This window comes from Muntiacus reevesi, chromosome X, assembly GCF_963930625.1.
Source record: "Muntiacus reevesi chromosome X, mMunRee1.1, whole genome shotgun sequence".
NCBI lineage: Eukaryota > Metazoa > Chordata > Mammalia > Artiodactyla > Cervidae > Muntiacus > Muntiacus reevesi.
Window position 1 is genome coordinate 36,985,798 of NC_089271.1, and position 27,514 is coordinate 37,013,311.

Genomic DNA, 27,514 nt, shown 5'->3' on the forward strand with positions numbered 1-27,514 from the left:
CACACCAAGTCAATAAATTCATTTAATAATACATTGAAAGCCAAAGAGTCCATGACATCCCTGGAGTAAAATTCACGGGGGACAAACTCCAGCTTCTCTGTCACAGAATCAAAGAAAGATTTGCCTGTTTGCTGTGTCTTATTTCCTTTTTTTTTTTTCCTGGGAGCTCATTGATCACTGATCTCCTTTTCTCCCCTCCCACTGCATGCACCAATTCCCCTACCCCCAAAGATGTCTGTACCTTGCTCTGTCCCACTCTAAGATCAATCCCCTGGAACTGGGGTTCATTTCTTAGTTTTTTCTCTCTCCCTCTGGGAAGGTTCCAGGCCCATCTGGTTCGGCTTAAGACACGCTTGTTGCTTTTTGAGAACAATCAGCACTTTCTTTCCATTGTTACGTATAATCTGGACATCTCAACACTGTGATCCCTGGAGGATTCTGCCAGTGCTTGCTCAGCAGGGAGATTTTCGAGTATCTCCTCCCCTCCCATCACCTCTGCCCCTTCCAATGTGAGGGAACAGACATTCAAGTCGGGGGTGGGGGGTGGAGTGGAGTGTTCTGAAGAGCTAGTTTGCACACTCCAAGTCACCAGGCAGCGAGTGAAAGCAACATCTGGGAGGGGCTCTTCTGACCTCAACATCTGGCCTCAGGTCATGTCCTTCTAGAAGCTGCTTGGAGCTCACAGCCTGAGCACTATCCTACGTGTATGGACTGAGCAGGGCCGCTTTGCAGGCTCCTCCTCACTGAGAACGACAGCGATTTACAGGGAGATGCCTAAGACCTCAGAGGAAGGCTGCTGAGGACTTCCTGGTGGTCCAGTGGTTGGGAATCCTCCTGCCAGTACAGGGGAGACGGGTTCAGTCCCTGGTCCGGGAAGATTCCACATGCCTCGGGGCAACTAAACCTGTGTGACACAACCACGTGTGCCCATGAGTCTAGAGCCCGTGTGCCTAGAGCCCATGTTCCACAACAAGAGAAGCCACCACAATGAGAAGCCCGGACATCACAACTAGAGAGTAGCCCTCCACTTAGCGCAACTAGAGAAAGTCCACGTGCAGCAACAAACACACAGTACCGCCAAAAAATAATAATAAATAAAAGAAAGAAAAAGGCCTCTGTGGCACAGATTCTGTTGGCACTCAGTTTTTTTTTTTTAAGTCATCACCTGCACTGAAATCTTTACTGCCTATATTGAATTCTCAAATTGACATGTCTTGGACTCCTTCTGCCAGCTGGGTGCCAGCTAGGTTTGCCAATGGGAGGCACTCCCATGAGGACAGAGGGCAGGATGAAGAGGGAAGCCATTAGGCTTCTGATAGGGGCTTTCCTGAAGGTTTCCTGGGCTCCTGACTTCATTCTCATCCATGATGGTGTCAGCTGCAGACATGTCAGCCTCAGGGTGAGTTTATGGACTTTGGGTAATACCACTAGGCCACTTTTGCTCCCCCCAGCCCTTGGTTGGGATGGATTTCTGCTCTAACTAATCTCTAGGTGGCGCAGTGCTAGAGAATCTGCCTGCCAATTCAGGAGACGCTTCCCTGGGTCAGAAAGGTTGCCTGGAGAATCTACCCACTCCAGTATTCTTGCCTGGGAAATCGCATGGACAGAGGAGCCTGGCAGGCTACAGTCCATGGAGTTACAAAGAGTTGGACACGACTGAAAGCACACGCACACAATGTCTGGTAACAGTCTTTTTCCTCTTTTGTCCCTCTAGCCCTTCCTATATGTTTGTAACCACTACCCTGTATTAACGACTCCTCTGTTGGAAACACCTAGAATGGTTTCTGTCTTCCCAGTTAGTGATCAATTCAAACTCCCATCTAAATCATAGAAAAAGAGAAGCCAGGAATAAATCTGAGTCAGTTATCTGAGAAATTACTTGGACCTGGTGCTTTTGTTAAGATGGATGTAAGATAAGGTCCGGGCTGTGATGTAGAAGATGTAGAAGGCTCACATCTTGGGTCAGTCCCCTGGCTATAACTGAAGAATAAGGATGACTGATGCTGCCAAGGAGACAGTGGACAGTGGTACCGTCATGAAGACACCCATAGGACCAAGGCCTGAGAAGCTGTTGTACAACTGCCCCCAGAGGGCAGCATCCAGTTTCAGTCACATCCCTGAATTGTCTGCCCAGACGCTGAGCTGTCAGGAAGGAGTCCTTGGGGGAATGGGCAGGCGCAGACTGAGCTGAATGGTTCTTTGCAGGATGGGCAGACCCAAGCAGCATAGGAGCCAGGCTCCTGCGGTCAGCTGCCTTGCCACCTCTGTGCCAGAGCTTTCTCTGGATTCAGGGACTTTGAGCCTAAAAGCCTGGAGACATAGGCTTGGCTCTATGCAACATCAGCAAAGTCAAGGCCTTATCTGCAGAAGGGGGATTGGACTAGAATGTTCTGTTAGGCTGGGTCCTGGCAGCTCTAACATGTTATGAGTCAACAGTCTCCTGGGATAGTAGTTTTCAATTACCTGGATTAGTTTTGGAAAAATGCCAGGGCCCCTGATACTCAGATTTAAACTGCAGCCAGAGTTAAAAACCACTGTCCCAGAGCAGTCTGCCTCAACTTTAAAGGACATAGGAATCCCTTGGGGATCTTCTTACACTGTGGATTTTGATCTGTCGGGTCTGGGATAGGTCCTAAGAGTCTATATTTCTAACAAGTTTCCAGCTGGTGCTCAAACTGCTTGCTGGGCACTATTTTGCGTTAAAAGGTACTAAGTGTTGTGTTAGTTGCTCAGTTGTGTCTGACTCTTTGCGACCCTACAGACTGTAGCCCGCCAGGCTCCTCTGTCCATAGGATTCTCCAGGCAAGAATACTGGAGTGGGTTGCCATCTCCTTCTCCAAAAGGTATGAAAGTTCTTCCCAAATTTGATCTTCCAAGGCAGGTTCTCAACCTTTAGAGCATCAGAATGTCCCGGAGGGCCTGTGAAAATGCAGATTGCTAAGCCTCACCCCAGCATCGACAATCCTGCAGGCCTGGAAATGTGCATTTCTAATGCTTCTGGTCAGGAGTCCACACTGTCTGAGATCCACTGCTCTCAGATGATGGTCCTGAGTCTGGCTGTGCATGAAAACCACCTGGGAAGCTTTTATAACGCCAATCGCCTCCTTCAGCTATCCCACATCAGGCTAACTGAGTCAGAATCTCTAGGGTAAAACCAGGGTGTGTTGTTGTTCTGTCACTAAGTCATGTCCCACACTTTTGCGATCCCATGGATTGCAACCCGCCAGGCTCCTCTGTCCATGGGATTCCCCAGGCAAGAATACTGGAGTGGGTTGCCATGTCCTTCTCCAGGGGATCTGCCCAACCCAGGAACTGAACTCAGGTCTCCTTCAATGCAGGTGGATTCCTTACCACTGAGCTACTGGGGAAGCCCCAGATCAAGGCATGGCTAGGTTCTAAAAGATACTCAGGTGATTCTAGTAAGTAGCCAGGGTGGGTATCCACTGCTCAGAGATGGGTGATTCTCAAAGGAGGGGTGATTTTTCTCCTCCCTCTCCTCCTCCCTCCAGAGGACACTGGACAATGTCTGAAGACATTTTTGGTTGTCACACGTAGGAGCTGGGGAAAGATGTCATTGGCATTTAGCGGGTAAAAGCCAAGGCTCTAAGCATTCTAGAGTGCAAAGGACAGAACCCCATGACAAATAATTATCTGACACCAGATGTCCATTATTCCACGATTCAGAAACCTTGTCTAGAGTGGGGTCTAGCAGAACCCCAGAATCTGCCCCAGATCTCCTGAAGCAGAAGCTACATTTTTACCAAGGTTCCCAGGTGATCCTCAAACTGGAGAAGCACTGTCTTAGATCAGTGGCTCTCTCTTTAAGCTCTTCTGAATGCCCTGGAAGGCTCCTTAAAGTGCCAAGTGCTGGGCCCATGCCCAGAGTTTGTGATTCAGCAGGTCTGGGGTGGGGCCCTGAATTTGCATGTGTAAAGAGTTCCAGCGAGGACTTCCCTGGTGGCACAGTAGTGGATAGGAATCTGCCTGCCAATGCAGGGGACATGGGTTCGAGCCCTGATCCAGGAAGACTCCACATGCCACAGAGTAACTAAGCCCGTGTGCCCCAACTGAGCCCACACACTGCAACTACTAAAGTATGTGTGCTCTGGAGCCTGTGCTCTGCAACAAGAGAAGCCCCTGCTCACCGCAACTAGAGCAAAGCCCGAGAGAGGCAATGAAGACCCAGTGCAGCCAAAAATAATTAATTAAAAAAAAAGAGTTTCAGCGAGGCTGCGGCCAAGGCTCCTCAGAACCACAACTAAGAACTACTGCCAACAAATCCAGAGTCAGGTAATCCCTGCCAGTTTAGCCCACCGAGCATTTGCTGATTCCCAGAGTCGCTAACAAAGGAACTAAGTCTGTGGGCTGAAAGGCACAGAGCTGCTCCCTGCAGGACTGTCCGACCAAATGTCAACAACTCTGCTCAATGCTCAGGGCACATCCCGGAACTAAAATAGCAGGATTGCCCCATACCTCTCTCCGCCAGCCTCCAGCTGCCTTGATTGCAATCCAAGAGAGAGACAAGTCACGGGAAAGCCATGAACTGTGAAGTCAACTCAAGCAAAGAGACTGAGGCTAGGTCTGTGCTGAGCCAGAGAAATAGGGATGACGAGAACCACAGAAATCAAAACTGGGCCCTTAGGTGTTGCACATGAAACACAGGTGCTTCCTTTATTTTTTTTTTTAGTAAGTCTTTTTTTTTCCTTTTTATTTATTTATTTATTATTATTATTATTTTTTTCCCAGGTGCTTCCACTTTATGGGGACTTCCCTGGTGGTCCAGTGGCTAAGACTCCATGCTCCCAATACAGGGGGTCCAGGTTCCATCCGTGATCGGGGAACTAGATCCCACCTGTGGCAACTAAGAGTTTGCATGCAGCAATTTAGGGATCCTGCATGCTGCAACTAAGACTGGGTAGAGATAGATACATAAATAAAAATTTTAAATCCACTGTATGGACACCCCCTGCTCCTCCCAAGGTAGGTGCCTCCTGAGGACTGGTGATATTTTCTTACCAACACAGGTGGCTGGTTGGCCACTCCAGGCCTTGTTGTCCATACACCTGACTGTCCGCTCCCCTTTCAGCGTGTATCCTGGCGAGCAGTAGTACTCACACTGGGAGTTAAAGTAGGCACCGTCGATGCACTTAAACCCTCCATTCACTGGCATGGCAAGGGTAGGACATCGCTTTTCTGAAAAAGAGAAAACCAGAGATTCAGCATGTCTTAGTTTTTGTCACGGAGCTTCAGAGTCCAGAAACTGAAAGCATAGGGGGAAGTTAACTGAAATAAAGCAGATAGAAGTCTGAGAAAATATGGATGGTGTCACCAAGCAGGATGCCATGGGGCCTTTGGGGAGGCAGACCTCTTCCCATATCCTCCATGCTAACTCCTCTCTGAAGACCCAGATAATAGTATCTGATGCACACTCCCTGAGTTTTTCGAATGCTAAAACCACCACCAAATGGGCGCAATGAACTACTTGATGACCCCAGACCCCTGGCGCCTATAATGTTAACCACCCTGTTACCTCACCATCAACCAATCAAAGAACTGTGCATGAACGTATCTTGTACCCTGAGACCCACAACCCCTCCACACACACACCTGGCCTTTAAACAGGCTGTGATAAAACCCTCCAGGCAGTTGGGAGGCGGGCTGAGTTTGGGCTGGAGCCACTGATTCTCCTTGCTTTGTCCTGCAATAAACCTTTCTCTGCTCCAAACTCCGATTTGGAGTAAGAATGTGCTTCCAGGGGAGAACAGTGAAGGGTGGGGGAGGCGGGACGGGGAGAGGAGGATGGGGGGGCAAGGTGGTATCTCAGGCCAGGTGAGCCTCAGCCTGATCTTGCAAGGGAGCCCTGGAGCATGACTGACACCTGAGCCTGCCCTGCCTCCAGGCATGGTAGCTGGGCTTTCAGAATCCTTTACCCGTCAGTAGTACTGGGCAGCTAGAGGCTGCCCACGGGGGATGATCTCCCTGTTAGGATGGAGAAGACAGTGCTCTGAAGGAGCAGAGCCTCTTCTTCCTCGGAGGAAGGTCAATCGACGGTACACGTCATGAAGAGCAACGGGCAGCAGGGCATCCAGGACACCTGAGAGAAGCACATACTGTCCAGGATAGTCACCCAAATGATACAGTCGTCTACACAGACTGGATCACACGCTGCAGCCCCCAACCCCAGTTTCCCCAACTGTTAAAGGCACCCATATCAACAGTGTTGTTGCCAAAACTGCATGTGTGTGAAACGCTTGGTACACAACAAGTGCTCCATTCATGACAGCAGCCTGGAAAAGCAATGGCACCTGAAATGTGCTTCAACCATGCTGTGCAATGTGCAGTTTCCCAAGTGAGACAGAACTTTTCAGGAAGTTCAAAGTCAGCCCCTGAAATGCGCTTACAGTCTTCTCCCCTGAGGCCTGGTGCCTTTCAGGGAATGAGCATCATTCAGGGGGTAATTCTTCCCTGCCTCCCTAAGCTCTATCTTGTGGAGGAGCACTTCTCTCTACTTCCAGTAGTCCAGGGCAGAGCACCTTTTTTTTTTTTTTTTTTTTTTTGAGAGAGAAATAAAGTTTATTAGGGTGGGAGATGCTGACAGAACAGCGGGCCAACTCAAGGGAGAACCAACATTAAACAGGGGAACTTAGTCCACTTTTATACCCAGGGTACAAGGAGTGGGACAGTAGTCTTGTGGGTCATTTGCTGATTGGATGAGGCATGTATACCGGGTGGAGGGAAGAGTAAGGCAAATACCTTCTTCCTACGGGGTAGGAGGGGAGACAGGTTATACTGCTCAGAAGGACCTGAAATCCTTTAATAGTTACAAACTGGTTTTTATTTTTGCCCTTTTTGTAGTGTTTTCTTTTTCCATTTGCTTACTGATTTGTTGTTGTTCAGTCACTCAGTTGTGTCCAACTCTTTGTGACCCCATGGACTGCAGTATGCCAGGCTTCCTGTCCTTCACCAACTCCCAGAGCTTGCTCAAACTCGTGTCCATCAAGTTGGTGATGCCATCCAACTATCTCATCCTCTGTCCTCCCCTTCTCTTCCTGCCTTCAATCTTTCCCAGCATCAGAGTCATTTCTAATGAGTCGGCTCTTAGCATCAGGTGGCCAAAATATTGGCGCTTCAGCATCAGTCCTTCAAATGATATTCACAATTGATTTTCTTTATGATTGACTGGTTTGATCTCCTTGCAGTCCAAGGGATTCTCAAGAGCCTTCTCCAACAGCACAGTTCAAAAGCATCAATTCTTTGGTGCTCAGCTTTCTTTATAGTCCAACTCTCACATCCATGCATGACTAATGGAAAAACCACAGCTTTGACTAGACAGATCTTTGTTGGCAAAGTAATGTCTCTGCTTTTTAATATGCTGTCTAGGTTGGTCATAGCTTTTCCTCCAAGGAGCAAGTCTTTTAATTTCATGGCTGCAATCACCATCTGCCTCCCATAAAGGAGGAGCTTGGAGGTGGGCCAGAGCACCATTCTTGCACTTATACTGTGGTTTACTCCTCTGCCCGCTGTGAGACTCCTGATGGCAGATGACCCTTGATGGTAGAATGTGTCTTGTTTTTCAATCCCCAACACCTTTCCAGGGCTTAGCACTCATTAAACAGACATAACATAGTGCAAAACAAACCTCTGTTCTCTTCCCCTTTCAAACAGCCAATCATTCCCCTCTGTCTGAAATGTGTCATCTTCTGCCATATCTTAGGAACACATTGGCTTCTGCTCACAGAGGAGTTTTTCTCATCACAGCCCGCAAAACATTCAGTAAAAATCCTTGATCTCAGAGCAAAAGAACTTAGGCCCCAGGACTTCCCTAGCGGTCCAGGGCCCCAGGACTTCCCTAGCGGTCCAGGGGTTAAGACTTCACCTTCCAACGCAGGGGGTACAGGTTCAGACCCTGGGCGGGGAGCCAAGATCCCACATGTCATGGGGCAAAAAAAAACAAAACAGAAAACAGAAGCAATACTGTAGCAAATTCAGTAAAGATTTTAAAAATGGTCCACCATCAGGGACTTCCCTGATGGTCCAGAGGCTAAGACTCCATGCTTCCAATGCAGGAGGCCCGGGTTCAAACCCTGGGAACTAGATCTCACATACTGCAACACAGTCAAATAAAAACCAAATAACCAAAAAGCTAAATAACAACAACAAAAATGGTCCACATTAAAAAAAAAATCTTTAAAACAAACAAAAAAAGAACTTTGGCCCTGATTGGCCCTGAGGTCCCCACATGGCGCCAGGCTACTCACGTTTGCAGATGACCTTGTCCGACCACCGTTTGTTTGACTGGCAGATCACCTGGGGAGAGCCCTGCAGCTCATAGCCCTTCTGGCAGCGGATGTCACACCTGGTTCCCAGGGTTGTTTTGTAGTATCCTCCTTGAGGGGCCCTGCAGTACACATCCCCGTACTTCACCTTGATGGGGGAGCACCACGGGATGTCTACAGGGAGCAGAAACAAAGGAAAAGGAGAAACAGAAAATGACATCTTCAGAAAACGTGCCTTTTTCAGTCTAAAAGTCCCTACTGGCTGCATTCCAGATGTTGGACCTCCAAATAGTGCCCCATGTCTTATAAGGTGTCTCTGGGTGGGGAGGTTATGGTCACGGGACTAGGTGTCAGATATATCTGAGTATGGGTCCAGGTTCCTCCATTGGTGGCTGTGTGATATTGGACAAATTACTTAACCTCTCTGAGTCAATACTCCTACCTATGTCATAGGACTCTTACAAGGACTGAAAAAAATGCATAGTAAGCAACTAGCACAGTGCCTAGCACATAGTAAATGCTCAATGAATGCTTGTTCTTTTGAGTATTTCCCTTGACTAGAGACAGAATTCTCTTGAGAGCAACTGTTACCATTGTGAACTCTAACCCTAACCATCCATACATGGCGGCAGGGAGTTAATAACTGGTCAATTTAGAATTTTTTCCAAGTTTGTATCATAGTCACTGTAAAAACACATAATCCCATCTTAATGAGTGTGGATACAGCAACAATTTCCAGGGTTTTGCCACAGGATATAATTTGGGCTTAAAGTCACAGAACAGTGACTCCCCATTGGGAAGCAACCTCCCTTTTCAGATGTCTGCAGTTAAACCCCCTTTAGGTAAGAGACGACACCCTTCTCCAATGGCAAAGTTCCGGGGTGTTTTGATTTCAGTCTTGTAGTTGCCCAGAGTACAGCTTAGGGCGACACATACTTTAGAACCTCTTCCTGGACTTTTAGTAGGTGCTCGCTGAGAGCCATAACATTAGCAGGACAAGACTAGCTCCTGGAAAGTTCCCACACTTCCCACTACACATCAGTGGGGACCAGAGACGAGTTCCCTCAAGTCTGTCAGGTTCTCCGCACCCAGAACAGGTGTCCCCTCCCTGCGGCCGCCATGCTCCTCACTTTCCCCTAGCACCTGAGCTGTCAGTGGGGTTTGTGCGCCATCATGTGGCCACACAGGAAACTCCCTATTTGATTTGTGTTTCTGGCTGCTGCTCAACCATGAAAACCAACAGTCCTTCCTGTCCAGGTCTTGTGCATAGACTGTTTTCCTTTTTTTTTTTTGACTTATGTGCTCTGACATCGCCTTTGGCTAATATTTTCATCATATAATGCTTTGCAGACAGCTGAAAATGGGTGCTAAGCTGCTCAAGCAGAATTTCCTGGACTTCCTGGGGAGAAGTGTTGTCCCAGGCTTAGTCTAGAGCTGATTAAGTTTGACCACGTGGATACAGACTTGCAGGAACTTACACCAGGCCTCCAACCCTTTCTGGAATGAAGTTTCCTTCCTCTGGGGTTTACACATCCAGTCTGTATGTGCTAACATTTTAAAATGAGAAAAATCTGACCCTGAAGTGAAGTACAAAACAGCAGACTATCTCCAGTATTTTCTTCTAAGTACAAAAGAATTTTTGAACCAATTTTAAATGTTTTAGTTCTTTGGTGATGGCTCCTGGTAAGCCACGAAGGTAAGAGATTTCAAGATCGCAGGTAAATGAGAAGCCTTTGGGGGTATGTTTGCATAGTACTGTCAAACTGTGGATATTTCTTCTATAATTAAAAGTCCTTATGATAAATTCTGAAAAAATCCATAGATGCCTACCACTCCAAGACTTGGAACCTATTGGCTTCTATGACTACTAGAAGTGATGTATACTTCTCCCTCCTTCTCTCTTTCTGCCTTTCTTTTCCAACTGTAATAAGAAAGACCACCCACAAGGAAACTCCAAAATGTACTTAGTGTTTTAAAGCTCAAAGAAGCACTTTGTATGGTCCACAAAGGATGTCCACAGTGTTAGATCTTAAAGGTCATCTGTGGCCTTACCTCTCTGTCTTTGTCCTCTTTGCCCTGCCCCCTTTCCCTAACTCTCCCACTACCTCACTTCCTCTAAGTTCCCCTTGTGGACTGCAACGCTTCTGTGCTTCTCTAGTTACAGCCTCTTCTTCTCCTGCCAACTGGTCCCCTTCACTGCCTTTTTGTCACCATCTCACAGGCCAAACTGAAATCCTGGACTGAGAACTGGTCTCCAGAGAGAGCAAATGAAATCCCCATTGGGGCAGAAGGGTGATGAGGTGAGAAGGAATACGGGAGACCCAGAGGGAGGTGATGAAAACAGTGAGCTGGTAGCGTATGGTGGATACTGGGCAAAGTCAAGAGGACTGGGCTCATATTATCTAAATCTATCATCTCCTAGTAATTCAAAACACTTTTCAGGGACTCAGGTTCCTAATCTACACAAGTAAAGAATCTGATGAAATTATTTTAGAAGTCCCATCTATTGCATTGGACAAAACGTTCATTTGGGTTTTCCCCTAAGATGATACAGAAAAACTTGAATGAACTTTTTGGGCAACCCAATACAATGTTTATTTTTATTCTGATCAAATTTTATACCAGTTTGAAAATGTCCAAAAAACGTCCCATCTAGCTTTGCAGTTGTATGATTCAAATTCAAATTCAAGTTATGCCTCTCTGCCCTCTTACCCATCTCACACCCACATCTACCTCCTTACTCCTTCTGACTAATAACTTTGGGTAGTCTCCCAAAATCCTTCCAGCTAAAGGCAAATCCTTTTTATGTTGTGGGTTCCAATCACAATTCCACAGATTTACAACCTGGAAGGGCATCCAATTCTCTACTCGTTTTTCACTCGAATGTTGAAAACACTCACATCCTCCAACCTCTGGACTTTGATGTGAGGTTAGGAAGTACAGGGTCTTAGAGTAAACCAATGTCAGGCAGCAGACCCACAATGCTCTGCACACATATTACAGTTGTCTTTTCCACAACTGTGCCCAGGACAAATATTTAACGCTAGCAGGTACATTACAGAATGATGGGCATATACATGTATCACAAATTCACATATTTCAGTACAACCAGGCCATTAGCAGTTTTCTTTCTTTCTTTTTTTTTTTTTTTTATTAAGATATTCTAAGCCTTCACCCAGCTAAAAAACAGTGCTGGCTACCTATCCAAAAGCTATGCTGTTGTCAACATGTGGGGGAAGAATCCTGTTTTTATTTTTTTTCAAAAGGAATTTCTTTTGGATTACTTCCCAAGACAAATCTTTGGAAGGTATTTTGACATTTTAACAGCCCTGCAGTGACAGTAATGAAAAAGTCACGGAGTGACTTGAATTTGAAGTGCATGCAAATACCATGAGTTACATGTGTATTAAATGATTCACTTTGCTGTACAGTGGAAAACAAATCAAGATCATAAATTAACTATGCTCCAATAAAAATTAATTTTTAAAAATAATTTTAAAAATAAATGTTTTAAAAAGTGAATTAGCAAAATGTTTAAAATAGAGATTTACAGAAAGCAAGCTCTTATGCTGCTTCAATTAAGACAGTTTATTTAGGAAGAAACCTAAATTAATTCTTCTGGAAAGCTTTTTCATCTCCCTGGGCCATTGTGGAGTTCCTGGGGATAAGCAGTATCATGTAGCAGACTAAGGAGGAACCACTAGTAAACTCTGGATGTTGAGCTAAAACATCTGGAGTTTAAACCCAAACATAATGTTTGCTAGCTGTGTGAGTCTGGGCAAGTCACCTCCCCTCTCTAATCTGCAGTTCCTTCATCTGTAAATAAGTAGCAACAACATATCTCTAATGCCTTCCTCCTCCCCTCCACTAGTGTGAAGACAGAATGGCATTCCAAGTAAAAGAATCAAAAGCCAGGCTTGCCACATTAAGTGTTGGTTACATTTCACATCTTCTTTCTTTTATAAATTATGATTTATGTCATAAATTTAATTAAAAAAACAATGAGTACATACTCTGTGCCAGACACTGTGTAGGGGTCTGAGGATCTACAACTAATCCCCTGGTGAATAATGGTTTGCCTCTAAGTTTTAGAATTTAAAAATAACTGACAATGAAAACAATTCCCTGAGCAGTATATATTCTTAAATATTCTAGATGAACTTTAGGGCAAGCACATATTTTGGCCATCTGGTCTACCTTCCATACATCCAATGCTGTGAAGGGAGGATGAACACTGGGAACAATGATCCAAGGGCACTACACAATGCCTCTTGTATGTGTGAAGAGTCACATGGGTACGCATGTGTTTTAGGAAGTTGTTTTTAAACTCTCAATCAATTAACAAGTATTAGGAATAGGAAAACCACCTTACTCCAAACAACTCATTAACAAGTCTGTGCTTTGCTTGACTGGTTAATTCCTGAGGCAGTAATACAGGAGCTATGGATAGGAATGAGTATTTGTAGTTACAGGTCATAAGCAAACATGGAATATGGTGGGAAACACACCTGGACATAGGTACCAATCATTATATTAGAAAGGTTGTTCACTTGTGTAGAAAACAACTGAAGGACTTTCTCCAACCAAAGAATGGCCAGTACTACCCTGATCCTCCTATAAGTCAGATACATCATGACAGAGTAGGGGAGTGCTCTTGCCAAAACATATTCAACAAATTTTCTGGACAAAAAGCCATGATGGAACTTTATTAAGCAATTTGATTCAAATTGCATCTCAAATGTAAAAGGAACTGGATTCAGCAAGGAATAATCTAAATTTACCTTCACTTTTCTCAGGACTCCTTAAGTTTCAGAGAAACAACTCACCAGTAGAAAATATTTATTTATGGACATACTTACCTGAGCCTGCATAGAAGGTTCTTGATTAGGCTTTTTATACCTGCTGGAAGGGGTGAATTGCTGAAAATGTGTAGAGATGGAATTCTTTATCATTAAAGTTTCATTGGTCAACACACTTTACTCATCATTTCAGGAGCCAAGCCACACTCAGAAAGAGCACAATGAAATGAGCTTATGAAAATCAAGTTTTCTCATTCCCCATTCATCTCAGTACATTAGCAGCACTGGATTCAGATTTGACCTTGGAAGGTTTACTCAGGATGAGTCTGGCTGTAATGTATGAATTAGGTAGAACTCATGGCTTGATTTTCACTTTCATCAGCTAGAGCTTGGCTTTGCAGAAGTAAGGATAGTAAAGAAATTGATGAGAATAAAATGACCACTGGGGTGCTGAAGGGCAGCACTTCAGAGATTTTCAAATGCTTTTAGCTTTCTTTCATTTGTTTTTTTCTGTATTTTCTTTCAAATGGGAGCATATGCATGTTACTTTTTAAACATTTTCTTTTCTGGACAGGGAATACAAGTGAAAATGTGTTGTCTGGTCACTTTATTATAATCGGTTCTGCAGGGCAAGAGGGAAAGTTCTCCTGGCATCAGCAGGTCTTCATTAGCACATAAGCAAAGCATTCACCTTTATATTTAGCGTCTGAATACACGACTTCATCATCTTCTAGCGGTGAATCTCCAGATCCTACAATAAAAAAGAACAGAAACTGCAGCAAGAAAAGCCACATGATATGGATGAATATTTTGAAGCACTGCTTTGGCACAGTTCATGCAAGAGGGGCTATTAGAACGCAGAGCAAGAGTGAAAGCTTCTGTGGCCATTCACAAAGGAACAGGGGACCGCTCAGAGTGAACCCGGCTGGACTGAGATTGCCAGAGCCCGTCAAGATGAGCCTCCAATGGTTTGGGAATCACCATGTGTCCAGTGGAATTCTGGACTCGAGATTGAGAGCAAGTCAACTTCACTCTGAGAAGAGGCCAATGAATATGAATCTCATGCCAGCGGAGACGCAGTAAAATGTGTGTGACTCAGGCACAGCCCAGAGTTTCTCCAGCAGTCAAAGAAAATCCGGTAGAACTGGGTGTTTATGGTACCTGAAAATAAGTCCATCTTGTGAAATGAACTTGGGTGGAGGATAAGGAGGCAAATCAAATGTCTTAATGACAAAAGAAGTTCAAAGCTGCCTTAGTCTATTTGTAGGAAATGAGGGCTGAAATTGATGACATGGATGTTTGTTTGAAACCTCTCACCCAGGCATGGCTAAGGTCAAATTTCTTGATGAGTCCTGCTACCCTTGAAAACCACAACCTCAGAGAGAAAGTCTGTGTTTAATTTAAAATTTTAAACTTATCTGGAAGTTGGAACTGAATCATTTTTCAAATGTTAACTGTTGAATTCCAGTGAATGGTGATTCTTAACCTTTAGAGCAGTATCAGGCCCCAAACTTCAAAGCAATAATCTTGAATTTTGAGATCTCTCCCTCTAGCCTTCCTCTTCTGATCACTGAGTGTTGAATTAGCAACATCTTGATCACACATTTACCAGCAGGGACTGCAACCATCACAGGTAAGAACATTCTCTTTTATGAGTTTATTCAAAGCTCCACAAGAGAATCGAGTAATGGTCCTGCTCTACTTGTATCCTGGATGAGAGATGGTGAGTGGAAATTCAAGTGATGAAGGCCAGACCATGTCCATTTGGAAAGGACTTTCCCAACTAGAGAAGCCCAGTTCTGTTTCAGGTTTCTTTACCTGGTCTCTGACCACCCAGGCAGGTATAAAATTACATAAACTGTTCCTTATTCCATATCAAAAAATGAACACAAAACTCTTCAGGAAAGCAATCTAGCAACATGAATTAAAAGCCTATATTCAAATCCCTTGATTCAGTGATTCCCCTTCTGGGAATCTATCCTGCAGAAATAATATTAAATATAGAAAAAGAATTTGCATTTGTTGTATACCTGAAACTAACACTGTAAATCAACTATACACCAATTTTAAAAAATTAAAAGAATTTACAGAGATTTCTTTGCAACATCATTTAAAATATAGAAAAAGACTATAAACTGACCAAATAGTCAATATTATGGTTAAATAAACCAAAGTACATTCACTGGATATAATATAAGGTAGTCATTAAAATGTTTATAAAAGGTTAAATAAAATATAAAAGGCTTAGGTTATAATATTAAATGAAAAACGTGCTGTAACAAAATTATATAAACGGTATGATTTATAATAATGTAAAACAAATTCAAAATAAACAATGCATGGAAAAGAGTCTTTGATCACTAGATGCTCTTCTTTCTTCTCTTCTAAATGTTCCATTATAAACATATGTTACTTTCATAATGGAAAACAGATTTTATTATTCACTTAATGCAAAGAAGTGTAGTTTCCAAAATATGTTTTGAACGGATCAGAAGCTTTTAAAAACTTACTGTCCCTCCCCTCCTACCCTGCCCCCTTCCCCCAGAAACAGAGCTGAACTGGAAGTCCTCCAGAACTGGTGAATTCTCCAACTCTATATGGCACATTTCTCAGTGTTGTGAGATACGTCTCATATTAAGAGCAATTCCCTCTTTTCAAGTCACCCTGGCCTCCATATAATCTAATCTAGGCAGTAAGAGGATCTGGACTGATTCCTGGCTCTAAGCAGAAAAGACAACTGTCACAGGTTGGGCTCTTTGGGAGGTATAATATCTTACAAGATGGAGTTTAGTACACACAGTGTTTATTAGGGATCCACACCTCTGAAAGGCATAAGAAGGAAGTATGTTTGGAGAGAGGGAGAAGTCAAGCTTTAAAGTCAGTCCAGTGACAGCTTCTGTGCATGCATGCATGCTAAGTCGCTTCAGCCATGTCCGACTCTTTGCAACCCGCCAGGCTCCTCTGTCCATGGGATTCTTCAGGCTAGAATACTGGAGTGGGTTGCCGTGCCCTCCTCTAGGGAATCTTCCCAACCCAGGGATTGAACCCACGTCTCCTGTGGCTCCTGCACTGCAGGCAGTTTCTTTACCACTGAGCCGTTGGGGAAGCCTGACAGCTTCTGATGTTGGACTAAAACAGCTGTACCCTTCTATCCCTATTTCCATCAGTCATTGGATACGGCCCACCTCGAGGATATGAACTTGGGTGAAGCACTCCCAACAGCTGAGGCAAGCTCTTAAGGGACCGAAAGCTGATGGGTGTCTGAGAATAGCATTACCCGCAGTTGAGACAATCAGTCCTTTTGAAGGCACATCTGATCAATGCATCTCCGTGACCATCACAAAAACACTCACAGAGAATCAACTGGAGATGTGTTAAAGAAGGGACACTCCATAGAGATGGGACGGGACTGAGACCTACTGGAGAGATAGGGCTCCTAGGGTGCACAGCCCCACTTTGCCAGGACAGCAGCCTTCTAAGACAGAGTCATCACATGCTGTTTAATATAGTGAAAAATTAAACATCTAACAATAGGGGCACGAGCAAATTATTTTATATCAACAAACTACTTTATAGCCACTAATCAAGTCTGGAAAATATGTGTGAAATATAACTAAGCAGGAAAGCAGATACTGCAAACTATATACAGGATGAAGTATGAAACTGAATATATATATACACACACACACACATATATGGCTTTCCAGGTGGCGCTAGTGATAAAGAACCTGCCTGACAGTGCAGGAGATGTAAGATGTACAGGTTTGATCCGTGGTGAGAAAAATCCCCTGGAGGAGGGCACAGCAACCCATTCCAGTATTCTTTTTTTTTATTTTTTTTATTTTTCAGTGGGTTTTGTCATACATTGATAACACTCCAGTGTTCTTGCCTGGAGAATCCCCATGGACAGAGGAGCCTGGTGGGCTACAGTTCATAGGGTTGCACAGACTCAGACACAACTGAGGTGACTTAGCATACACATATGTATGTATATTATATATATATAATGACATTATATATTCTATATATATCATACAGAATATGTCACATATTCTATATGTTACACACATGTTAAATTTGTTATATGACACATACATATGTCAAATTTGTAACATGATAAAGTGGGATTACTAATCAGTGGGGGGGAAGGTTAATAAATATGCTGAGATTAATTGGCTATAAATCATATATAAAGAAAAAACAAAAACTAAGTTAGAATTCTATCTTACGCCAAACCAAAAAATAATTTCCAGACAGTTTATAGACCTAAATTTGAAAGCCAAAAATTTGAGGAAAATGAGGAATATCTGCATAAACATGAGGTAGGAAAAGCTATCAAACAAAACTCACAAACCATAACCCATAAAGAAAAATATGGCCACATTTCACTGCACAAAAATATAAAACTCCTATGCAATAAAAGACACATAAATAAAGTTTAAAGACAAGACCCAGTCTGGGAAAAAATATTTGGAATGTATATAATGCAGAATTATTATCCAGGATACATAAAGAAGATAGTCCAATGGGAAAAAAATGACAAAAATGATTAGAAGTTTTATAGAAAAAAACTGACCTGAATTTGAAGCAAATACCATAGAATGTTAATATAAAAAATCTTCAAGCTCACTGGTATTCAGGATAATATATATCAAGATACCAATGTATACTCAGGAGATTGGCAACAATTTAACTGTCAAGGCTGTCATGAAACAGGCATTCTCAAGTTCCAATGGTAGAAATACAATTGTACAAGTAGGCTGGAAAAACTCTGCACTTCATTTGAAACTATCCTTCAAATCAGCCCTTCCATTTCTAGACATACGCCTGAGGAATTTTGGCATAAGGCAGGAGTAGCCATGTGCGAGAAGGTTCCCTGCAGCATTGCCATTAGTTAAAACAGATATATACAACCATTCCTAGAAATAAATGGAGGTGTATTTTTTGTTCATACGATAAGAAGCTGTAAAAGTTCAAATGAGTGAACTTGATCTACACAAAACAAGATGAAATCTCAAAACAATATATGGTAAAAAAAAAAAAAAAAAAAGCAAGTTGCATAAGAGATACAGCGTGAGATTAAGTATACAAAATTTTTAAATGCAGAATACAATATGTTTTCTAGAGATACGTGGTAAAATGGATTGGAAAGATATACAACAACTTTATATTAATGGCTTCCTCTGGGCAGGGAGGAAGGAGAAGGAAGCCAAATGCATACATGAGGAGTCACTGATGTCTCAGTTCTTACAAAATATCTGAAGTAAATGTGGAAAATATTAACATCAGTTGAATACAGATGGTGAATACTTTGCTTATATTTGAAATATTTTGCCATTTTTTAAAAGGAAGAGAGGGAGAGAGAAAAGGAGGGAGAAAAGAAAGAAATGGGAGAAATGGGAAAGGGGGCTGAAAGAATACACCATAAATCTCCATGTTGGAGCAGTAGAATTAGAGTGAAAATTTCCACCCTTTTTTTTTCTATCATGTTTTCTTCATTGAGCATATCATTATGTAAAAATTTATATATATATATATATATGTATATATATATGATAACTCTTAAAGACAAAAAAATGGTGGACTGTGGTATCCAATACTTATGATTAATTTCATGCTGAATGGCTTCAGTTGTGTCTGACTCTTTGCAACCTTATGAATCATAGACCGCCAGGCTCCTCTGTCCATGGGATTCTCCAGGCAAGAATACTGGAGTGCATTGCCATTCTCTTCTCCAGGGATCTTCCCAACCCAGGGATTGAACCCGCATCTCATGTCTTCTGCACTGGCAGGCGGGTTCTTTATTACTAGCACCACCTTTCACACTACTGCAAGTCCTCACACCCCAAAGCCTTATTACACATCTAAAATGATGGCTACACAAACAAGTTCAGGGCCAACTGCCAGAAACCGGACTCTCGGTTCTAAGTTTTCTCCATTTGCCTTCACCTGCACACATAACTCCCATAGTGAGCCTTGACCTTGCCTCCAGGGGTGTCAGGGATAAACCACATGTACTGATAAACCACACATTCGATTTAAGATGACAAGCTCAACTCTGGTGTCATTGAAAAGTGGTAGATGTTTGCCTAGAGAAAGGAGCCCTCTAGGTCACACCATGCGACAAGTCTTTATAATGAGCTGCTGCTGCTGCTGCTGCTGCTGCGTCGCTTCAGTCGTGACAGACTCTGTGTGACCCCATACACGGCAGCCCACCGGGCTCTACCATCCCTGGGATCTCCAGGCAAGAACACTGGAGTGGGTTGCCATTTCCTTCTCCAATGCACGAAAGTGAAAAGTGAAAGTGAAGTCGCTCAGTTGTGTCCGACTCTTAGTGACCCCATGGACCTCAGCCTACCAGGCTCCTCCGTCCATGGGATTTTCCAGGTAAGAGTACTGGAGTGGGTTGCAATTGCCTTCTCCATTATAATGAGCTAAAAGGAGATATAAGGATGGTTTGCATCATCACCCACAAGAAAGCAGCTCTTCTGTTGGTTTCTTTGGATAGCTCACTCAAACCCAAAACCAGGCATTCTCACTACTGATTTTACTTAGAGACTGCAAGGCAGACGGTTCAGAAAATCTCAATTCAGAATCCTGGCAGAGATTACTTTGATTAGTAACTCACTTACAATGGTACATCCACCTCTATTTAGACTGTGCATACATGCTCAGTCCTGTCCAAGTCTTTATGACCCCATGAACTGTAGCCTTCCAGGCTTCTCTGTCCATGGGATTTCCCAGACAAGAATACTATAGTGGGTTGCCATGTCCTCCTCCAGGGGATTTTCCTGACCCAGGGATAAAACTTGCTTCTCCTGTGTCCCCTGCACTGGCAGGCAAATTCTTTACTACAGTGCCACCTGGGAAGCCCCATTTAGATTACAACACACAAATTAATCTCTTTCTACCTTGAACCATGATGACTGTAAGTCAGAAATTCCTCTTTGCCAATAAATGTTGCAGAGATAGGCATGAAAACTAGCACTGGCAGAGGACAACCACAAAGAAGCCTGAGTAAGGAGAACAAGGTTTATGGGAAAGACTTTCTCCCTGATAAAAGAGAGAAGCACACAGAAGATTCTTTTGCCCTCATTTCTCTTTTCCTTCTTTGGGAGCAATTGTGTAAGGATAAATACCTAAAGCTATAGCAGCCACTTTGTAACCATGAGGTAAGATGTCTCAGAACTAAAGATTTTCAGTTGAGGATGGTAGAGTGGGAGGATAAAAAGAATCTGGGGTCTGTGATGACTATAGTGGCCTACTAAATCAACCCTAGACATCTTACATCCATACTTCTTTTTTTAAATTTTTTTTTCATTTATTTTTATTAGTTGGAGGCTAATTACTTTACAATATTGTAGTGGGTTTTGTCATACATTGACATGAATCAGCCATACATCCATACTTCTTGTTTGCTGTTGTTTAGCTGCTCAGTTGTATCCGACTCTTTGCAACCCCATGGACTGTAGCATGCCAGGCTCCTCTGTCCATGAGATTTTCTAAACAAGAATACTGGAGTAGGTTGCCATTCCCTACTTTTTGCTAGGTCAATACTAAATACCCTTTCAGTTTAAACTGCTATGAATAGCATTGTTTGTTACTTGCAAGCTGAATGCATCCAAACTAATTCACAAATGAACAGGGAATTTACTGCCTATTATTGATAGGAGATCAGAGAAAACAAAATAAATGGATATTCCTCCAAATTCCCAGTTTATATTCAGCCTAAACTCATATATCAACTTCTATAAAAAATGATGACCAGTCTACAAAATGGTTGTCATGAAGGATATAGTAAGATCAAAGTGAAAGTGAAAGTCACTTAGTTGTATCCAACTCTTTGCAACCCCATGGACTATATAGTCCATGGAATTCTCCAGGCCAGAATACTGGAGTAGGTAGCCAGGGGATATTCCCAACTCAGGGATCGAATCCAGGTCTCCCACATTGCAGGTGAATTCTTTACCAGCTGAGCCACAAGGGAAGCCCAAGAATACTGGAGTGGGTAGCCTATCCCTTCTCCAGCAGATCTTCCTGACCTAGGAATCGAACCAGGGTCTCCTGCATTGCAGGCAGATTCTTTACCAACTGAGCTATCAGGGAAGCCCACTGACTAAATTATGTTCAGAAGATCGTACTAAAGCTTACTAAAATAGCAAAGGAGACTCACACATATGAGAAAAAGACTTTCCACAGGGTTAAAATAGAAAGGAATAAAGAGAGAGAGGTTGGCAGGGAAAGAGAGAGGGAGGTTTCCTAGCAAACTCTTCTTTATTTACAAAAGGCTGTTCCCTTTATAATTTTGGTTAATTGAGGTTTTATTATGACAACTATTAATAAGTCCTCATATGGTTCAGATGACCACTGTTTGGAAAAAATGCTTCAGTGCTTCTTCCACACAAATACAAATTCTACATTGACTCAGAAATCAGAAACTCGGTGCCATGTCGGATTCTGTCCCTTAGCCATACCTGGAGCCAATTCCATTTATAATTCTGCTCTCCTTGCAGAAACTTCATCTAAATTAACAGATTTGCAAAGAACTAGTCACTCCTTTTTTCCAAAGTTCAAAGAAGGGTCTTCCTGGCCTGCTAGGTAGTTAATATCATTGCGTCAACAAACTCATTTTTAAGAAATATCTATTATACATATTAGAATTATACCAGGAACTTAGATTTAAAAGGCTACTAGAGTGCTCATCATCCTAAAATTTTTTTCATTGTGACAGTGGGGATTACAGGGAGCATTCAAGACCAATGGAAGAAGTGGCCAATCTGCTAAACCATATGCCTTTATTGACTGTGATACATGATGCAAGTTGACAGATTTGTTGGATCTGTGTTAAAGTTTTAGTTCAAAGGGCTGGGTTTATTTTTTTAACTTATTTTGAAGATAGCTATACATTCTTAATGTTTTGTCAGAAATTTTTGTTTTCTCATCATCTTTATTCTAAATATAATTTTATTATCAGAAGTCATCATATTTAATAGTAAATATAAATTTCATCATTAATTGTATGCTGAAAGTCAATGGGAAAATCAAATTCACTTTGCAGTAGAGATTCTTAACCTGAGTCCCTGGACTCCTAGAGGATCAATGGAAGGGCTTTGGGGGAGTCCATGAACCTCTTGTAATTGGACATACTGTCTGGTACATGAATACACTTTCTGGGGAAAATTTGCTAACTTTTAGTAGATTTAAGAAGGTTCTGTGATCCAAACACTTATGAAGAACCATGGTTTCCAATTATTCTTCACTATGAAGCACATTAGAGTATTTACTAAGGAAATAAATAGTATCTCCTTAATATCTGAATCTTTTTAGTATGCCAGAGGACAGAGAAATATACATAAAACAAGGATAAAAGCTTAGCTTTATTAGACCTTATTTTTTTTTCCTCTAGATTATTGCTGTCCAATGGAACTTTCTACAATGATATGCATGTTCTATATCTATGCTGTACAATAGGGTAACCACTAGCCACATGTGATCATTAAGCACTTGAAATACGGCTAGTATAACTGTAATTTTTAAAATTTCATTTAGTTTTAATTAATTTAAATTTACATAGCCATATGACTAGTGACTGCCATACTAGACATCATAGGTCTAGACTTAATTTTAAAATATCTAATTTGCGGATATAAATCATGTATCTAAATGGCTCAGTCATGAGACCCATGTCTAATTTGCCTTGTATACCTAGCAATATGATTCAGAATTGGTAGTTGACAAATGTGGAAGAGAGAAAAGGCTGCTTCATGTTTCTTACAACACATAAATCATGTGCCATTATGCTCATGTGTCTGGAATGGTTTTATCCCACTCAGTACAGCTTCAGGATATCAGTTTAAACAGTGACAATACTGGAGAGTTGGAAGTTTAGAAAAAGATATTTTGCACTATTGGAAGCCATAGGGTATTCATTTACGGGAACCAGATGATCTAGTTCTAGCAAATGATTTGCCAAAGGGGTTACACTGCAACTGTAGTAAAGACAAAAGGACATGTGAATGGCTTCAGAACAAAGATCAAACCCAGGGTACTGCCAGGAAAACAGTGTACAGATAAAGCCAAGAATATGACCATCAAATCCTTTGTTAGGTCAAGGTGGTGCTTCAGAATACTTTCAGTCATACAACAGGCTCTTCAGTAAAGATGTATCACACAGATCTTCTCAATTAAACAAGAGTTTATGTCTATGAGACTTGCGGATGTGGCTTTTGCTAATGGAGTGAACTCCAAGAAGATTCACAGGAGACTCACAAAGTGTTTTTTTTTAATTTATTTATTTATTCTAATTGGAGGCTAATTACTTTACAATATTGTAGTGGTTTTTGCTATACACTGACATGAATCAGCCATGGGTATAGATGTGTTCCCCATCCTGAACCCCCCTCCCACCTCCCTTCCCATCCCATCCCTCAGGGTCATCCCAGTACACTGGCCCTGAGAGCCTTGTCTCATGCATCAAACCTGGACTGGTGATCTATTTCACATATGGTTATATACATGTTTCAATGCTATTCTTACAAATCATCCCACCCTCACCTTCTCCCACAGCGTCCAAAAGTCTGTTTTTCATATCTATGTCTCTTTTGGTGTTTTACATATAGGGTCATTGTTACCATCTTTCTAAATTCCATATATATGTGTTAATATACTGTATTTGGTGTTTTTCTTCCTGACTTATTTCACTCTGTATAATAGGCTCCAGTTTCATCCACCTCATTAGAACTGATTCAAATGCATTCTCTTTAATGGCTGAGTAATATTCCATGGTGTATATGTACCACAGCTTTATCCATTCGTCTGCTGATGGACATCTAGGTGGCTTCCATGTCCTAGCTATTGTAAACAGTGCTCTGATGAACATTGGGGGACACGTGTCTCTTTCAATTCTGGTTTACTCAAGTGTGTATGCCCAACAGTAGGATTGCTGGTAGTATGGCAGTTTAATTTCCAGTTTTTTAAGGAATCTCCACACTGTTCTCCATAGTGGCTGTACTAGTTTGCATACCCATCAACAGTGTAAGAGGGTTCCCTTTTCTCTGCACCATCTCCAGCATTTATTGTTTGCAGACTTTTTGATAGCAGCCATTCTGACTGGCATGAGATGGTACCTCATTGTGGCTCTGATTTGTATTTCTCTGATAATGAGTAATGTTGAGCATCTTTTCATGTGTTTGTTAGCCATCTGTATGTCTTCTTTGGAGAAATGTCTGTTTAGTTCTTTGGCCCATTTTTTGATTGGGTCATTTATTTTTCTGGTGTTGAGCTTCAGGAGCTGCTTGTATATTTTTGAGATTAATTCTTTGTCAGTTGCTTCGTTTGCTATTATTTTCTCCCATTCTGAAGGATGTCTTTTCACCTTGCTTATAGTGTCCTTCATTGTGCGAAAGCTTTTAAGTTTAATTAGGTCCCATTTGTTTATTTTTGCTTTCATTTCCATTACTCTGGGAGGTGGGTCATAGAGGATCCTGCTGTGATCTATGTCAGAGAGTGTTTTGCCTATGTTTTCCTCTAGGAGTTTTTTAGTTTCTGGTCTTACATTTAGATCTTTAATCCATTTTGAGTTTATTTTTGTGTATGGTATTAGAAAGTGTTCTAGTTTCATTCTTTTACAAGTGGTTGACCAGTTTTCCCAGCACCACTAATGAAAGAGATTGTCTTTTCTCCATTGTATATTCTTGCCTCCTTTGTCAAAGATAAGGTGTCCATAGGTGCGTGGATTTATCTCTGGCTTTCTATTTTGTTCCATTGATCTATATTTCTGTCTTTGTGCCAGTACCATACTATCTTGATGACTGTAGCTTTGTAGTATAGTCTGAAGTCAGGCAGGTTGATTCCTCCTGTTCCATTCTTCTTTCTCAAGATTGCTTTGGCTATTTGAGGTTTTTGGTATTTCCATACAAGTTGTGAAATTATTTGTTCTAGTTCTGTGAAAAAGACCATTGGAAGCTTGATAGGGATTGCATTGAATCTATAGATTGCTTTGGATAGTATACTCATTTTCATGATATTGATTATTCTGATCCATGAACATGGTATATTTCTCCATCTATTTGTGTCATCTTTGATTTCTTTCACCAGTGTTTTATAGTTTTCTATATATAGGTCTTTGTTTCTTCAGGTAGATTTACTCCTAGGTATTTTATTCTTTTTGTTGCAATGGACTCACAAAGTTTTAATGAGTTATATATTCAGAAATATTACCAACATAACTGAGAGGGATAGAGACATTCCAGAATTGAGGAGAGACCTTTGAACTCATAGAATTCTACTTTCAGGAAACAGACACACAGAGCTGCTTAGCTATAAATAGGTGTTACCTTGCACGACAAAGGAAAGACTGCTCAGAGGGTGTAATTAGGAGCCCAGAGAATAGAGCAGAGAACCATAAAGAATTCTTTCCAGACTGTGAGGCCTGAACAAAGAGCTATCAAAACTTGGCCAGCTAGATTTCAAAATATCTATGAAACAGTGATTCCCTTATGCCTCCTATTTGACCCCATTTTTAGCAGGAATCTCTAGAGCAGTTATATTATGCCTATTCAATCACTGTAGATATGTGGGGAGCTGATAACTTACCCCTTTGGTTTTGCAGGTCTACAAATAGAGAAGAACTGTATTCAAGCAGTTACAGTTAAGAAGTACATCTAGGATTTTCCTGGAGGTACAGTGGATAAGAATCTGCCTGCCAATGCAGAAGACACAAGTTCAATCCCTGGTCCAAGAAGATTCTATATGTCACAGAGCAACTAAGCCCATGTGACACAACTACTGAGCCCTTGTGCCTAGAGCCCATGCTCCACAACAAGAAAAGCTACCACAATAAGAAGCCAATGTACCACAATGAAGAGGAGCCCCTGCTTGCCACAACTAGAGAAAGTCTGCACACAGTAACAAAGACTCAGCGCAACCAAAAACAAATAATGAATTTTTTAAAAATCACCTCCTTTAGAACAACAGAAAATGAAAGTAAATCTAAGGGGCTTTATCTTCCCTGGACCAGATTTAGATGGTGAAATTCTGGATTTTGAGCTGATGCTGCAATGGAATAAGACATTTAGGGACCTTGGGAGGGGGTAAGCATATTTTACACGTGGGAAGGACATGGATCATTGGGTGCCAGAGGGTAGACTGTGACATGCAGCCTCCAAGTTATCCCTTTGTCCTGGAACTCACTCCTTTGTATAACACCCTCCTTTAAAATGTGGAAAGGAGTTATTGACTTTGCTTCTAATGAAAAGAATATAGTAGAAGGGATGTCATATCTCTTCTGAGGTTGACTTATAAAAAGACTGTGGTTTCCATTTGGACATGCTCTCAGTGTATTTCTTGGGTCATTCATCCCAGGGAATGCTGGTTGCCAAGTCATGATGGAGTCCTATGGAGAAGCCCATGGGGTAAGGAACCAAAGTCTGCCAATAGTCATGTGAATAGGTTGGAAGAAGATCTACACACACACACACACACACACACACACACACACATCAAGCCTTCAGATGAAACACACACACACACACACACACACACACACACGTCGAGCCTTCAGATGAAACCTCAGGCCAAAGTAACAACTTGATTGGAACCTCTTGAGAAACCTTGAGTCAGCTAAGCTATGACCAGATTGCAACCTATACAAATTCTGATATAAGCAGCAGTATTTGGTTTAAAAACAAAAAAAAGGTGGAAGTACAAACCTGTAGAATTTATGCTTCTGAGCACCTTGTGGTGCTAGATTTTACCTGAGACTGTATCCTTGCTTGGGTCTTTTTCCCTTCCCCTCCTCACTAACAGCTTTTCTCTGAGAGCAGTCCTCCTGCATGTCACAGGCTCTGCTTCTAGGGAACCAAGGTAAGATAGCAGCTGAAATCTCCCTAAAACTCAAATACTGCAATTGGCCTCAAAGTAGTATTCTTGGTTTGTTTTACAAACTCCTCATTTGATGGTTCATAATCACATTTTGTATTTAATTTAGTACATATATATTTTAGGCTTTTACTACCTTAAGTTGCTGGGCTTCCCTGGTAGCTAAGATGGTAAAGAATCCGCCTGCAATGCAGGAAACTTGGGTTCGATTCCTTGGTCTGGGAGACCCTCTGGAGAAAGGAAAGGCAACCCACCCCAGTATTCTTGCCTGGAGAATTCCATGGACAAAAGGAGCCTGGAAGGCTACAGTTCATGGGGTCACAGAGTCGGACACAACTGAGTGACTAACACACACACACACACACACACACACACACACACACACACACACATACCTTGAGTTGCTATGCATGTAAGTGAGCTTCTGGTAAAAAATAAAATAAAATAAGACAAACATATCTGGGCTGGTATGTTTTTCAAGATTTTTTTTTAAAGCATTAAGCATAGTTAGGGATTCTAATGCCACCAAAGTTTTGTGTTTTGTTTTTTTTTTTTTTCCAT

The 27,514-nt window shown here is 42.1% G+C and overlaps 1 protein-coding gene across 2 annotated transcripts in view; it reads right to left on the reverse strand.

The window, feature by feature from the left end:
- Positions 1-27,514, reverse strand: part of SRPX (sushi repeat containing protein X-linked) — a 138,465-nt gene that overhangs the window by 60,677 nt on the left and 50,274 nt on the right. The window contains exons 2-4 of one of the 2 annotated variants that reach the window (XM_065915539.1): positions 13,767-13,826; positions 8,259-8,450; positions 5,017-5,193 (exon numbers count right to left, since the gene is read on the reverse strand). In XM_065915539.1, coding sequence (XP_065771611.1) covers positions 5,017-5,193; positions 8,259-8,450; positions 13,767-13,826 — 429 coding nt within the window. The remainder of the gene's footprint in view (positions 1-5,016; positions 5,194-8,258; positions 8,451-13,766; positions 13,827-27,514) is intronic. The other variant, XM_065915540.1, reaches the window with a different exon arrangement.